Below are 15,443 nucleotides of genomic sequence, written 5' to 3'. Positions count from 1 at the left end.
TCTGTGGAAGTCTTCCTCCTTTCTTATTGGTTCACAATCCCACAGAACTCTTAAAACTGTAGGTTCTACTACCCTGAGTTTCCTCCTGACAGTGTGCCTGCTTGGGTCCTGGGTACTCTGACCAGAGATATTAACATCGATAGATAGGCACACACTAACGGGAAGGAGCTCCCTCTGAAAACCCACAATGACAGCTACCATGGTAACGTCAAATTTGATCTGATTACTTCTGAATCTCCTTGTAGATCAGGACAAAACAAACGAAGGCTGCTTGCCTTCATTTACAAAAGTAAATGCCAAGCTCAGCCTCTCAAATGGCTACTGTTTGTAATCATGAAGAGCTTTTCTCCACCTGGATATTTTAATAAAGAAAAAAATTAAGTAAAATAGTTGAGATTATACGCTTAGTGGAAGTGAATCATCAGGTTTGTCTACAATCATATTTGCTTTGATCGACCCTTTCTGGTTCTTCACTGTAAAATCACTTCACACTAATTTCCTTTATATTACTGTTTCTGGTGGCATCAACTGAATGGCTTCCATTTTCCCACAATTTTTAAGGGGTCTTTATGCAATCCTGAGTAAATGGTAACCATAGGAAAAGAAGCTAGTATAAAAGTTGGGCTGTGTTAATTTTCTTTTCTTTCTTTTAATTTTTTTCAGACAAGGTTTCTCTGGCTGTCCTGGAATTTGTTCTGTAGACCAGCCTGGGCTTAGATTCTGAATCAGCCTGCCTCTGCCTAGACAGCTGGGAATAAAGGGCTGTGTTTTCAAATGGCAAGTACACAGCTCACTATGAGTCTTCTGTAGGAGGTGTTTCCATGGGTGTCTTCCATAGGAGGCTAATGTAAGCTTACAGATGCCTGGGTGTTTCTGTCCTTTTGTCAGAAAAAGAAATCCTTTCCAAATACATTTTCTTTTTCTTCCTTTCTTCCTTTCTTTCTTTTTTCTTTCTTTCTTTCTTTCTTTCTTATTTTTATTTACTTATTTATTTTTTGCTGGTTTATAAAACACTTTCAGTAAACCTTTCTGTGCTATTCCCTGTATTCCTGTGCCTGGTCCTGTGTCTTCTCAGCTGGACCCTGGTGGAGACTGAAGGGGGAAGTACCATGTGCCTATAACCTGCACAGGGCCAGGCGACAAGTCTTCTAAAACAATATGTAAGATGCTTTGTTGGTGAGTGTGGGGTGACTGCTCCAGAGGGCCTAGCAGAATCAAGAGTCTGAAGCAAACTTTGCCAGAAGAAGGAAGAAAAGATGCAAGGAGGGGAGGGCAAGGGCAGGGAGAGAAGACTGAGGAAAGGATAGAGGAGAGGAGAGGGAATAAAGGAGAGGAAGGGGGGAGGGAAGAGAGAGAGGGAGAACGCATGGGCACGCTAGGGCTGCAGAGATGGTTCAGCTGTTACCAACCTTGCAGCTTTTTCAGACAACCAGAGTGCAGGGTTCAGGCCTCTTTGGGCACCTGCAATTGTGCACATTCTTTCTTTCTTACACACACACACACACACACACACACACACACACACACACACACACACTTAGAACCATGAGGGAGAAAAGGACACTTTAAGCTCAATGTTGAGTGCTGGTGTGACATGCACAAGACCTTGGGTCTCCAGCATTATAAAAAGAAGACAACTCAAAATCAAATGAACAATATTTACCTGTCTAGGTTTGAAAAATCATACATTTTTGTATATACTGTAATAAGCTTGAAATTAGAAATCATGAATAATTTTAAAGCAGTTTCCTTTGTTCTACTTTAAAGACAAGCATATCTTAAAAGGTTTTAAACTTTTTACTTTTCTGAGTGGTTTGTTCTTGAGCATAAAGGATCTTACACATTAGAGTGAAGGCTATGAAACTGCTGTGTCTTATAAAGTAAAGGAGCGATAACCCAGTGGAGATCTTGGTTAGAATTAGCCAGTGGAACATAACGCCTAAGTCTAATTTAGTATCTTCTGGTTCAAATTATATTGCTACCACTCCATATAAAGGCAGTTCTGTGCCTGGTTATTGCTGTGGGCTGTATCCGCCAGAGAAGACTGCTCAAACATAGATGTAACCCAGTGGGAAGTCTTTAGTAGCCAGCCAGGGACCAACTGCACTAGTGCTAGGATCACAGTGTAGCCCCAGCTTTCTCAGGGTGAGCTTTAAACACAAAACCTTGTCCTGGGTTGACATATTTCAGTTAACAAGAACAGTTAGCTAGGAGCAGAACTACAGAAGCCAAAAAGCAAGGTTAGTACATTTAGAAATTTTCCCAGAACTATGGACTTTGATGGATTAGGTCTTTGTTTATATTTTGGTAGGTGGTGCTGTGTGCTGAGTTTTACAGCCTGAATGACACTTCTGCCATGGAGTCAGTTGTGCTAAGGTCTTGGGACCTGCTAAGGTCTGGAGTCTTGTTACAAGGACCTTCCTAAACATAAAGGCAAATACAACTTCCTTGCCCTGGAAGGTTTCTTTTAAACTAATAAATTTGTCTAGGGTGGGGGGGCAAATGAAAACTATTTGAAACATTAAAACACTATATAACGTCAGGGTTTCTCTGAAGTTCTTTTCCATAATTTCCCTTGTTCTGATTATTCCACTTCTGGGTTCAATTCAAAGGTTGTCATAATCATCAAATACCATCTTCAGAATTTGGTGCCTGTGAGTGGCTCATTCTAAGGGAAAGAAATAAGCAGAAACCCTGGTGCAGGTAAGGCCTCTATTTCTGTAGAGAACTTACAAACAGTAAGTCCCTTGAAAAGTCAGTTAGCAGTAGCAGCAGCAACTCCAGCGGGAAAGCTGTCGATGGGTGGAGGGACTCCCCATTCTACGTGGTAAACTAACCCAAAGATAGAGGCTCAAAACCAGTGTACACTCGTGTGCTGTAGACAATTACTGCAGAGGACCTCAGTCTTACATTTGCAAAGTTTTGAGAATGTTAGGAAAATCAAGACAGCCTACAGCTTATTAGTTTTAAATGTAAAGTACGCATAGTAAATTTAAAAATTCCAAAGAAGCAGAAAGAATTGTAGATATGAATGGTCCTCTACCTGTATTTCCTGTGTGTACCATCCCCATGTAGTGTCTGAGAACCTCGGCTGAGCACAGAACTGCCCTCAGGAGTGATCGGATCCCATTAGAATCAGCCATGAGGTCCCTGTTCTTAAAGAAGCACAGCCTTACTGCTGCATGTTTATAAATAAAGTGACAGTGAATGAAAATAAAGTCTGTGTCACTGGAAATCAATATATATTTTTGCTGACTCTTTGAACTCTTGAGTTTATAAGGATATGAATGATTGAAGGACCCAAAATATTACATCAGAAGAGAAATTAGACTAAAGCAGCATGAAGTGTACTGTGAACACAGCTCAGTGGCAGATCATGTACCTCACATGCTCATAGCCATGAGCTGACCCCAGCATTCAGGAGGCAGAGCCAGGCAGATCTCTGTGAATGTGAGGCCAACCTGGTTCACAGAGCAAGTTCCAGGACAGCTATACTACACAGAGAAACCTTGTCTTGAAAAAACAAAAACAAAACAAAACAAAATCCATTTTATATATACAGAGAAACTCAGGCTGTGGAGATGGCTCAGTGGGTAAAATACTTGCTGCTTAAACATGAGGATATGAATTCAGATCCTTGACACCCACAAAAAAGCCAGGTGTGGGGGTAGGGGACAAAGAGACAGGTCTTTTGTCTTGCTTGGGGTCTTGCTGACTAGCCAGCCTAGGTTCAGTGAGAAACCCTTTCTCAAAAAACAAAAAAATCCTGTGGAAAGTAATAAAGGAAGGTCACTGACTCCACAGGCACATGCATAGTGAATACGCACAAGCAAGCATGTGCACACACACACCGCCGCCCCGGAACACGATGACAGAGTATAACTCTTTGCACTGGGGGGGGGAGGTACCCTACATTTTGATCATAAGCATCCCAACCTAACTAGAATGAACTGTTTACATCTAGATTACATTGTTACATTGTTTGGGACATTATAAATGTTTAGGTATATGAATGAATTTATCAAAGCATATACAAGATACAAATTAAATGTTTAATAAAAACAGGGAAAACATCCTCATTACTTGGTAATCATTTACATTTGTGTTATCTGATTAAATCATTGTAGTTTTACATAACTACAATGCTTTGTTAGTGTAAAAAATGGTTTGGCAGAGTGCAGGGAATCTTATGAAAGAAGGGGGAGATAGAAAGCCCTGGAGAGGACAGGAGCTCCACAAGGAGAGCCACAGAACCAAAAGAAATCTGGGCACAGGGGTCTTTTCTGAGACTGATACTCCAAACAAGGACCATGCATGGTGATAACCTAGAACCCCTGCACAGATGTAGTCCATGGCAGCTCTGTGTCTAACTGGGTTCCCTAGTAAGGGGAACAGGGACTGTCTCTGACATGAACTCAGTGGCTGGCTCTTTCATCACCTGCCCTTAATGGGGGAGCAGCCTTACCAGGACACAGAGGAGGACAATGCAGCTAGTCCTGATGAAACTTGATAGACTAGAGTCAGATGGAAGGGGAGGAGGACCCTCCCCTACCAGTGGACTGGGGGAGGGGCATGGGAGGAGAAGAGAGAGGGAGGGCAGGATTGGGAGGGACTGAGGGAGGGGGCTGCAGCTGGGATACAAAGTGAATAAATTGTAATAAAAAATAAATAAAAGTTTTATTTCAACAGGTAAAATAAATGTTTTAATTTCTTGGGCAAGAAGGATTCTAGTATGAAAACACATTCTTGTATGAATTACAATTAAGACCTTCATTAGTAAAAAGATATTTACTAATATATGTATGTAGTCCTGTTGTCCTAGAGGTCACTATGTAGAGCAGCCTCTACCTCCAGATGCTGTGATTAAAGGCATGAGGCACCACATGTAGCTTAACATATAACTGTTAATTTTTGTGGAAGGCACTGGTGCTTTGCCATGAGACTTAGGATATTGTGTGTGTGTGTGTGTGTGTGTGTGTGTGTGTGTGTATGTGTGTGTGTGTGTGTTTGTGTGTGTGTGTGCATGTGTGGGTGTGTGTGTAGACATAGACGTCATCGACATGCTTTAACAATGGACTTAGTGAGGAAGTATGGAGAGAACTCAGTGGGAGCTGAGTGAGCATCTGTGAGGTACTTTTACTGCTGGCTCTAAATAGTCCAAAAACCAGCTTTGGTTTACACATGAAAGTATAAAACAAAAGACAAAACAATACTAAGGGCATTACAATGAGATGTTGCCAGGAGAAAATTGACTAAGATTTCATGTACATATTTACACCCCAATGCCCTTGAGCCTGTGAAGCTGGAAAGTTGAGGTGGTCAGGTCTCAGCTTTCACCCTATCAGACAGATGCGCTACCCATGCATTCCACACAGCCACTCTCCTCACACTCGACTTCTTTCCTTAGAATGATGAAGGCCTGTGCTACTCTGTGATCATTTCCCTTTCCAGTGTGATGCAGGCATTAGTGTTATGGTATGATCAGTTTCCCTATTCCAGGAAGTTGCAGACATGTCTCACAATGCTGGCACTGTATGAGAGGTGATGCAGAATGCATTGGCAAGATAAAGGTGAACATCTGCATTGTATTGTATTGTTAAATGAAGAATATAAAAATAACTATAAAAACGAAAGATAGCATGTTAGAGTTAAGGCTGGCATGCTGTCTCTGTGGATCCTAACTACTGTACTGTACGTTGGCCCACAGGCTCACTTCCGGCAAACATTTTCATCGTACCAAAACACACACAGAAGGGAGGTAACTGGCACAATTGGGGTAGCAACATACTTACACTTTAACATTCAAATACTCAGGGTTATAATGCACTTCTACAATATGCCTTTATATTACAGAATAATATACATTTGAAGGGTCTTTTAGTCTTAATTTTGTTCTTCAAATTTATCTGAAAAATAAAGCAAATATTCCTGGAAAAGAACTTAAGTACACCTATAGGTAGATATCCTTCAATATATGAAGCATTCAAAAATGCATTTATGAAATATTAAACCCTAAAATACAGTAATAGTACACAAGGATATTAACCTCCCTTTCCTGTATCTCAGGAAGGAGCTAGTGACGCTGAGTTTTAATTTTGTCAGTTAGAAGAAAGGATCTTTTCACATACTTACTAAATTAAGAGTTTTATTGTTCAATGCTTATGCTTTGAAGTCACTAGGCTTCCTCAGATACTTCAAGGGAATCAGCAGTCACTGATCGGACTCCAGCTCCAAGACTGGAGCGACGTAATGACAGCTCCACAGCAGAAATCTGACGTAATTCTCTGCGACACAGTTTGACAGGCTTGACACCTAGCTGCCCCATATTCCTCAGGAGCTGAAACTGGGATGGTGGTGGACTCTGAGACTGTGCGAAGGGATGGGCCTCTGGGTTATCAGCATTGCTCAACAGCTGGCCACTGGAGGGTGCTACCGAGCCACAGACTGCAAGCGTGTCTGCGCCACCTTCCAGAGTCATCTGGGGCAGGGGCTGGGTTTTTAAGCTGCTTGAAGAATTGTCTACTTGTCTTTCTCCTCCATTGAACTTTGTATTTTCGGTTCTGGATGCCCACTTTAGTTCTTCAGGAAGCGCAGCTGCCTCTTCTGGATCCAGAGCGCCATCTCCAGCATCACAGTCTAGAGAGAAGCCCACAAAAGACAAGACAAAGCAAACACTGTCTTCTCAAAACCAGGTATTTTTGCCACAATATGCTAACAAACTGCATCATTATCACTAAACAAGTAAGACAAGACACTTTCAGATTTCTGCTTTAATGATTTCTTCAGACAAATAGATGTGTGACTGTAACTTGTTTGTGATTCACTTAACATCTTGCAATGAATAACATTTTTTTTACCTCATTAAAGCTGAAAATCATCTAGTAATTTTGATATTCTCTAGAGATCTTAGTACTTTTGTGTCTCTGAAATCTTTTTAAAGAAGTAATTATTAACTTTTAAGTTTATATAATTCAGTATTTTATTTTATGTGTATGGGTGTTTGCCTGCATGTGTCTGTATACCTAATGTATACGTATGAAGCCTGTGGAGAGCAGAAGAGAGTGCTGTAGCCTTTGGGACTAGAGTTACAAATGACTTTGAGCTGCCATGTGGTTGCTGGGAACCAAACGAGGTGGGCACTGCTTTTAACTGCTTAACCACCTTTCTAGCCTGGAGAGTTATTCATTTATATATATATGAGAGTCCTAGATGCATGTATGTATGGGCATCATGTGTGTGCAGTGCTGAAGAAAAGGGTGTCAGATTCCCCGAAGCTGGACTTACAGGCAGCTATGAGCCACCTGACGTGGGTGCTGGGAACTGAACCTGGGTCTTCTGCCAGCACAATATGAGCTCTTAACCAGTGAGCCATCTCTCCAGTGTCTCTGATAGCTCTCTTACATTTGTCCTCTGCTTGGCTCGTTACTGGTTAATTCCAAGTCCTGGCCAAGTAAAGGCAGCTTGGCACAACACTGGCTTTGCCCTTACTTCCAGGCACACATCATCACGTACACATATAAACATCTGGTCTTGGTTGGCCCCTAGCGTGACAGCAATATTCTGTTACCTATCTATACTCTGTGAGATGGGCCTCAACTTCCACTGTCAGTGAATAGATAAGAGTGAATGAAGAGCTAAGACCTCAGAAGTCTTTAATTATAACAGATTGAATAGCAAAAGCTTGCTTATAGGAAATCCCTAATGTTAGTACTGATAAAATAATTGCCAACCTTAGTGTGCCTTGCCAGCGCTTTGCATACTGTTCCCCGTGAAGACAGAATTTAAACAGGCTGTACACTGGCAGCACTGAAGCCCACACAAGCTTTACTTCTCCCTCAACCTGGCGCTTGCCTTGAAAAGTGACTTACACTACTGGTCAGAACTGACTGGTGCAAGTTGTGCGCTGTTACCCCACCAGGCCCCACACATAAATGCACACACAATAAATAATAATGGAAAGAGTCCAAGTGGACTCACTCATTTATGGCTGCTGAGAATAAGAGGCCTGGCTGCCTTCTCCAGAAACTGACTGCAAGGCGAGTGTTAAGCTTGCCGGTGACTGAATGCACAGCAAACTTTAGGAGCCACTACTATGGTCACCTCTGTGTGTGTTCTAGTTCATGTGAAGATCTGGATCAGTGGCTAGCTCATGTTTTCTGGTTTGCAGCCCCAGGGATCAAGCTCATAGCTTTGCAAAGTCAATTGTTTTAAACCCTGGATTATAAACTAGAATATGTTTGTATAGATGTTGATTTTTTCTAGTCATAGAAATTATTTTTGAAAAACAGCTAGAAATGAGTATTTTTTATATAACCTTTTATATAACTTGATTGCCTCCCTACTTTGAGGTCTTATTTAAAAATATATTGAACTTTTGACTTTTGCGGAGTACTTTGTCATGGTAATCATTCTGTTTTTTAAGGGGCTAATTTTATATATGTACATTTAATTAGGAAATATCTTTGAATTTGATCAAGAGTTTTTTAATTTCTGGAGGTCTGCCTTAGGACTGACCTTAGAAATACATACACTTTTACTTTCATTGTATCCTTCTTTGGACAGTGTTTAAAAATCTTGTATGTTTGTGCGTCTGTGTGAGGCCAGCGGTGTCAGACCTGGAGCTAGAGTCATAAGCAGCTGTGAGTGCCATGTGGGTCCCAGGTCCACAGCAAGAGCAGCTAGAGCTCCTAACCACTGAGCCATCTCCTTTGTACAATTGCTTATAGCCATCAGAAGGCTTAATTCCTATAATATAGGCAAACAATAGATAGGGCCTTAAAAGACAGCAAAAGCCACTGGTACATAGCAGACAATTAATAAAAATCATTTCCTACAGTTTTATGTATTATGTTAATATAGCTTATATATTTAATTTACATATTTTAATATTGGACAGTCAAGTATATTCCTCAACTGTTAATAAGTGTGTAACTACAACCATGACTAGTACTTGAAGTAAAATGTGATAAACGCAGGGCCGATTCAGGAGTCTGAGCTTGAGGTAAACCTCCGCAGCACACACTTGCTGAGCATGTGTGAGGTGCAACGCTCAACTCCCAGTAAAGAGGGAAGAGGTTCAGTTTATTAACACACTGTGCAAGAACTAAGTCCAGCATTTATACTACCCCAAGATATTACTTGAAACAACTTTTATTTGGAGCTAATATATTCTTTTGGAATTATACTTCCGCGATATTGTACTTTCATTTTCAAATTTGCTTGCCCATAAGGAAAAAATGATTTTGTGGTGGGCACATGCTTTTAATCCCAGCACTCGGGAGGCAGAGGCAGGTAGATCTCTGAGCCAGCCTGATCTACAGAATGAGTTCTAGGCTAGCCAGGACTACACAGAAAATCCTGTCTCAAAAAACAGAGAGAAGAGAAAAGAGGAGGGGAGGAGAAGAGAAGAGAAGAGAAGAGAAGAGAAAGAAAAAGAAAGAGAAAGTGAAAAAGAGAGAAGAGAAAGAGAAAAGAGAGAGAACCATAATCATTCTCTTTCACACATACAGTGTTCATCTTCCCAACGCTTCCCATGGGGTCTGTCTTATTACAGACTAAGTACATACTGTTTGTCTACAGAGACAAATGAAGTACCTCACCCTTGGGAAGTGCTACACTACAAATCAGGCAGGATGTTAGGGAGCAGGGTTAGCATGGCAAGTGACACTCAAAGCCTTACGCTCTGCTAATGTGAGCTGCCATGGCGATGCTCCTCGCGAGGGGTCTTTCAGTTTCTTCTTAAGATCTCTGCTGGTTTTCTTATAGAAGTAAAGATCTTTCTCTAGCTGCTGGATTTTATCTTCGTATTTTTTTAAGGTTTCTATAATGCCTTCTCCATCTTGTTCTACAAAGCAAAATTTTACATTTAACCTTGACTTTAAAAGAAATGATTTAAAATTATACTTTAGCATAGCTCCAGACTCACTTTAAAGGGTCAGAAGTACGGTACACATATCTGTTACCTGAAGGGATTTTCTTCAACCATAGTATGGATTCCTTTGCCTATAAAACTTGTTTCATATAAAACTTGTTTTAAAGGATCAATCCCTTCATTTCCTGCTCTACCTGCTGTGCCAGACACTTCCTGTTCACAACTCAGCATTTTCTGCCATTGCTGCTCAGAAGGCTTATCAAGAACAGCAGAAATGGGCATTTCCTCTTAAAAACAAACAAACAACAACAACAAAAACTCACGTATGTAGAACTCAGTCAGTCATGTGTGTTAATATATTACATCATTTGCATTAAGACTGTGGATATATGGAAAGTCGTAAGTCTGGGTTTATAGACCCAAGATATACACAGCCCCACCACCACCCCGCAAAAGGCCTGTAAGCACTCTACTGACTGAGCTTCGAGTTCCTGTTGTATGATCCTAGTCATCTCAAAACCACAGAAGCTCTACTCAGTGATTTTTTTGAGTCATTAGATGTAACTACAGAAAGACCAGGACAGTGGTATGTGGGATCCTGGCTAGGGAAATCCTGTTCATTAGGCAAAGCAGTTGCTGATTAACTTTGTAACACTGATTTACTGTCAAATTGTTTTCCGATTTTCTGCTTCTTCAGGTTGCTTCTCTCAAACCCCTTTAGCTCATTTCAGCTATGTGTTCATGAGCGTAAGGGCTGAGCAGCCTGCACTGAAGCCAAAGCACCCAGCCAGCAATGACTGAGCTGTCACCGTACCCATTTGGGTACCAGCCATGTTCTCAGGTAGTGTGAGGAGACTATCACAACAGCTCTCTTTCCACACCAGAATCTATTGTTGAGCTGATGCTGATCAGTAATAATATTATGTACTAATCAATTGTGACCTATGAGCTAACCTTACTGCATAAAATTCTATAATTAACTGAAAATTATAACAACTATAACTAGGAATTACAACAAAACCAATCACTTCATTGGTATATGAAAAAAACAAAACAAAACAGAAGCTGTCTTACATTTCCACATAAAAGCCAGACAATCTCAAAGCAACAGGGTTTCAGGGGTTATTGAGTGACTGGGAGCAGACAACAGGGACAGCACTTCAAATGTAAGTCCTCTCACATCAAAATATAGGAAGCATGGTAGTAGGCATGCATGCAAAGGTCAAGGTTGTCTGTAAACTGGACTGATGTACACACACTGGCTGCTCAGACTCGGGCTGGTTTCCCCCCTCAGCACCACCCAACCCCATCACCTTTTATAGCCACACCCGGGAGGCTACCTTTGAAATGCTGTAGCAACAACTGCATCTTCTGTTCGTGTTCCTTTTGCTGGAGGGTCAGTCTCCGGTCACACTGCAGTCGAAGATGCTCCAGTGCAGACTCTAATTCACGGACCACATTATCCCGTTCTAGAACCTTCATTTTCATCTCTTTATTCTGCAACTGTTGCTTGCGTTCAGCTTCTCGCAAATTAATCACCTGTCAAAGACATTTTTGACCTTTTAAATGTACGTTATGTAGCCTAACAACAGATTAGCCCGGTTTTCTTGGACTACATGAAGATGTAGCTACTTAACCTCAATAATATCTTAAGTGCCCTTTAACAGGTGTTGGATGGATGCCAAGACAAATGCTTTAAAAGATAAATATAAAATAGCCTAAGAACCTTTTGAATTTGTCAAAATTATGAATTAGTAATATTTTCACTTTTGGCATAATACTGCACTGATAGTCGTCCCTCTAAAACGTCTCAGATAAGATTCTGTACTTCTGATTGTATGATTCTATTTTCTTCTGTAGACCTGGCAGGCCTTGAACTTACCTCCTAAGTGCTAGGAATGTATAAACAGGTGCCACCATGCCTGACTATAATTCTATAACTGTTTCTCTTGTCCACATAGATATTGAGGAATATTTATATTTTTGCAACATCCATATTTAATTAAAACATTTGTTTTAATTAAAAAATATTTTGATCTTCAACACAGAGGTTCCATTGCAGGCTGTGCATTTTGTCTGCCGAGGTAAAGCAGTGTAGACAGTGTTTGTGCAGTAGAACCTGACATGTAGAATCTCAAATGATTCCCATTAAAACAACACTCATGTCTACACAGTGGCCTTAGCTAGATCTCTTGGGCTAAGAGCCCTCCCCAGTCCCCAAGCCTAGGTCACATGTAAACCACATATAATCTCATCAGTAATAGTTGCTGGCTACTACTGATTATACCTGCCTTGGGATACTGCTTAATACTTTCATTCACTTTGTTTTTTGAGACAGGGTCTCACTATGTAGAGACCAGGCTGGCCTCAAACTCACAGAGATCCACCCGCATCTATCTCTCTAGTCTTGGGATTAAAGGTGTGTACCATTATGCTGAGCTTTTCATTCACTTTTTATTGCGTACAATTAGACTTTGAAACAGTCTTTGTTTTACTTTGTATCAATTGTCAGATATTCTCATTAATTCAATATATCTTTAGGGAGAAGCCATTCTTCAAGATACATATTTTATGTGGAAAAATAGTAGAAATAAAATGGACATAGTTCTTAATGTTACAAAGTATCTCTATCAGCAAGCTGCCAGTTTGTTGTCAAATAGTCTGATTGACTTAAGCACATCCAGACGAACAAACCCTAATACCTTCCATGTACCAGTGCACCTCCATTTCACCTACCCAGCATGTGAGGGTGACTGGCAATGCACACACAGCAATGGAGGGAAGAAACCAAAACCTGCATTTAAACTTAGAATCAAGAAACAATAGGGAAGCTACCAGTTAAACTATCTAGACTTCCTAGAAAGGGACCTTTGATTTTTAACCACGTCAAAGTCAGGCTTATTTGGATAATTCACAAACTTTGTGGTAACACTCGGTCCCTTTAGTTGATCACCAAATCTTTAAGCATTTCACTTTCTAAAGAAAGTTCAATATAAAGGAGGCACCTTGACCCCTCCTTGTAAGAAAAGTGTTGTTCCTTGGAAATGTACCTTATTGAAATACTTGAAAAGAATAGCTCTAATCTCAGCAAGATTCAGGCAAACTAGCTTTTCCACAATATTTGTTTCACTCTGAGAGAGGCTCTGCAGTGATGCTCTGAGCGAGCTTTGGCGACTCTGGATGCTTTCATTCTTGAACTCGATCGCAGCTTCCAGAGCTTCGATGCCTTCTTCAAGTTGGAAAAGAAGATGTTCTTCCTAGAGATCATGGAAAGCATTCATCTTAGAGACAAGGTACATGAATGCTGAATGCTGGCACATGCTTAGACCAGATCTTACCATGTGACTGAGTTTAAGAGACAATACACTTAAACTCCCACTAAGTGTAAAGGACACAGTATTTGAGATTTTGCTACACGGTGTGATGTATCATTCAGTATATAACACAGTAAGCATCACATAACAAAAAGGAAGGCGCAAAAGTTGGGTGAGTTCCATGGTGTTCCAAGGCTATACAGTAGACACTGATTACCTAATCCAAGGGAGACACTGAACATGGCCTCAGCTCACAGAATCTACAGCACCATCTCCCTCAGGAGGCCTACATTGCCTTTAAAATGTAGACTCTGCACCAATGAGGCCTCACAGAGCTGCTGTGCCTGCAAACCGCTAGCAGAACACCACAGTGCTGGGACAGAAGGGAGGGAACACTTGGAACCCACAGGAGCTAGTGATGAGAAGACAGGTCTATGGGGACACGCAGCACAGATGGCAGAGTGGTCAGGTCAAGGAGTAGGAGCATTTCATGAGTCCTATGCAATGAGCCAGCCAGAACCATGTGCCCCAAAGTCCAGTATTTGGAAGGCTGAGGCAGGAGAATCGTGAGTTCAAGGGCTGCATAATGAGACCCTGTGTTTCAACCCCCTTTGAAAAATATTTCTATGAAATATCATTTTAAATGGTGGCAATGTAACATCAGTTAATATACTGTTCATGTCAGAAAACCTAAGAGTTCTCTGAGCTGCTCAAATTTATATTATGTGGGGTAAAGAGGAGAGAAAACTGAGAGTTGGATATATCTCTGTATTTCTACACCTGTGTAAAGCTAGTTTCTGTGGGCAGACTGCCTTGCCCACACTCACAGCATTGCTGCTCATCATCACATCCTTGATGAATGCTAGGCACAGTATTCATCACATAATTTAAACTCAGTATTTGGTGAATGAGTTAATGAAAAATTTACAAATATTTTCCTATGCCTGATTATTTTCCCACCACTCATAAGAGTTGTTAATGACTTCCAGACCTCCTTTTCTCCAGTTCAAGAAACAGGTCCGTCATCTAACAGAAAGTCCAATACTTATTTTAAGAAGCTATCTTATAAAATCTTCTGGAAGAACACTATGGGGAAAAATGTTCAATAACCATTTCTCTTGCTATAACTAACCATCATTTGATTATATGATAATTGTTCCAAAAGAAACAAAATAACCACATTCTGAAACATGCTTATATGCAGGAGTACAGATGCCCTGCAGAATCTAGAAGAGGACATTAGCTGTCTTGAAGGAGTTACAGGTGGTTGTGAGCTGCCAAACGTGGGCGCTGGAAACTGAATTCTGCTTCTAGCCACTGAAGCCATCTTTCCAGCCCAATAATTACATTTTTAAGACGGGGGGAAAAAACCACCTTAAATAGTTTTGAAAGGTACTTAAGTGAATGAATAAAAGGGACCAATAAATAGAAGTGAGTTATCTAAAGAGAATATATCTGACTTTTCAATTCACACTCGGATTATATTTTATCAAGAATAAATATAAACATTTGGATTATATTTTATCAAAAATAAAAAAAGGTTTGCTGAGATTAGAACATGGCTGAAAACAATTTAAGTGTAATTTTAGTTTCTATAGTTTTGAATGTAAGTTAAGGAACTGCTGAGAAAATATAAGGTATTATGACAATAGAGCCCTGAAGATTACCAACTCCAAATAAAGGCCACACATAGCCAGGGAGATGGCTCAGTGGGTAAAATCTTTTGCTTTGAAGCCTGACTACCTAAGTTTTCTCCCTGGAATCCATATGGCAGAAGTAAAGGACTGACTTTCTGTGGTGGTTTTAATAAAAGCATCCCACATAGGCCCCTAGGGAGTGGCACTATGGGGAGATGTGGCCTTGTTGGAGTAGGTGAGGCTTTATTGGAGGAAGTGTATCACTGGAGGTGGGCTCTTGAGGTTTCAGATGCTCATGCCAGGCCCAGTGTCACTTTTTCTCCCTGATGATCCAGACATAGAAGTCTCAGCTACCTCTCCAGAACCATGCCTGCTTGCATGCTGCCATGTTTCTGGCCATGATGACAATGGAATGAACCTCTAAAACTGTAAACGAGCCCCAATTAGATGTTTTCCTTTACGAGAGTTGCCACGGTCATGATGTCTCTTCACAGCAATAGAAACTCTAAGAAGACACTCCCCGAGTTGTCCACTGACCTCCATACATGTGCTGTGTAGCCTGGTGGTGGTGGCAGCAGCGATGGCGCACGCCTATAATCTCAGCACTCAGAAGGCAGAGGC

General features: G+C 40.9%; 1 protein-coding gene and 1 long non-coding RNA gene across 4 annotated transcripts in view; one reads left to right on the top strand and one right to left on the bottom strand.

Annotated features, from left to right (window-relative positions):
- Positions 1-15,443, top strand: part of LOC132653143 (uncharacterized) — a 48,268-nt gene that overhangs the window by 7,627 nt on the left and 25,198 nt on the right. Inside the window, exons 3-6 of the long non-coding RNA XR_009590878.1 lie at positions 664-847; positions 1,021-1,176; positions 2,613-2,703; positions 6,578-6,692. This is a non-coding gene — a long non-coding RNA (uncharacterized LOC132653143). The remainder of the gene's footprint in view (positions 1-663; positions 848-1,020; positions 1,177-2,612; positions 2,704-6,577; positions 6,693-15,443) is intronic.
- Positions 4,653-15,443, bottom strand: part of Kif27 (kinesin family member 27) — a 73,298-nt gene continuing 62,507 nt past the window's right edge. For all 3 annotated transcript variants that reach the window (XM_021654275.2, XM_060380566.1, XM_060380567.1), the window contains 4 exons: positions 12,922-13,128; positions 11,212-11,410; positions 9,680-9,844; positions 4,653-6,636 (listed from right to left, as the gene is read on the bottom strand). In XM_021654275.2, coding sequence (XP_021509950.1) covers positions 6,176-6,636; positions 9,680-9,844; positions 11,212-11,410; positions 12,922-13,128 — 1,032 coding nt within the window. In that variant the 3' untranslated portion in view covers positions 4,653-6,175. The remainder of the gene's footprint in view (positions 6,637-9,679; positions 9,845-11,211; positions 11,411-12,921; positions 13,129-15,443) is intronic.

This window comes from Meriones unguiculatus, chromosome 3, assembly GCF_030254825.1.
Source record: "Meriones unguiculatus strain TT.TT164.6M chromosome 3, Bangor_MerUng_6.1, whole genome shotgun sequence".
Classification (NCBI taxonomy): Eukaryota; Metazoa; Chordata; class Mammalia; order Rodentia; family Muridae; genus Meriones; species Meriones unguiculatus.
The sequence above is the reverse complement of the archived record's forward strand: the minus strand, read 5'-3'. Positions and strand labels throughout refer to the sequence as shown.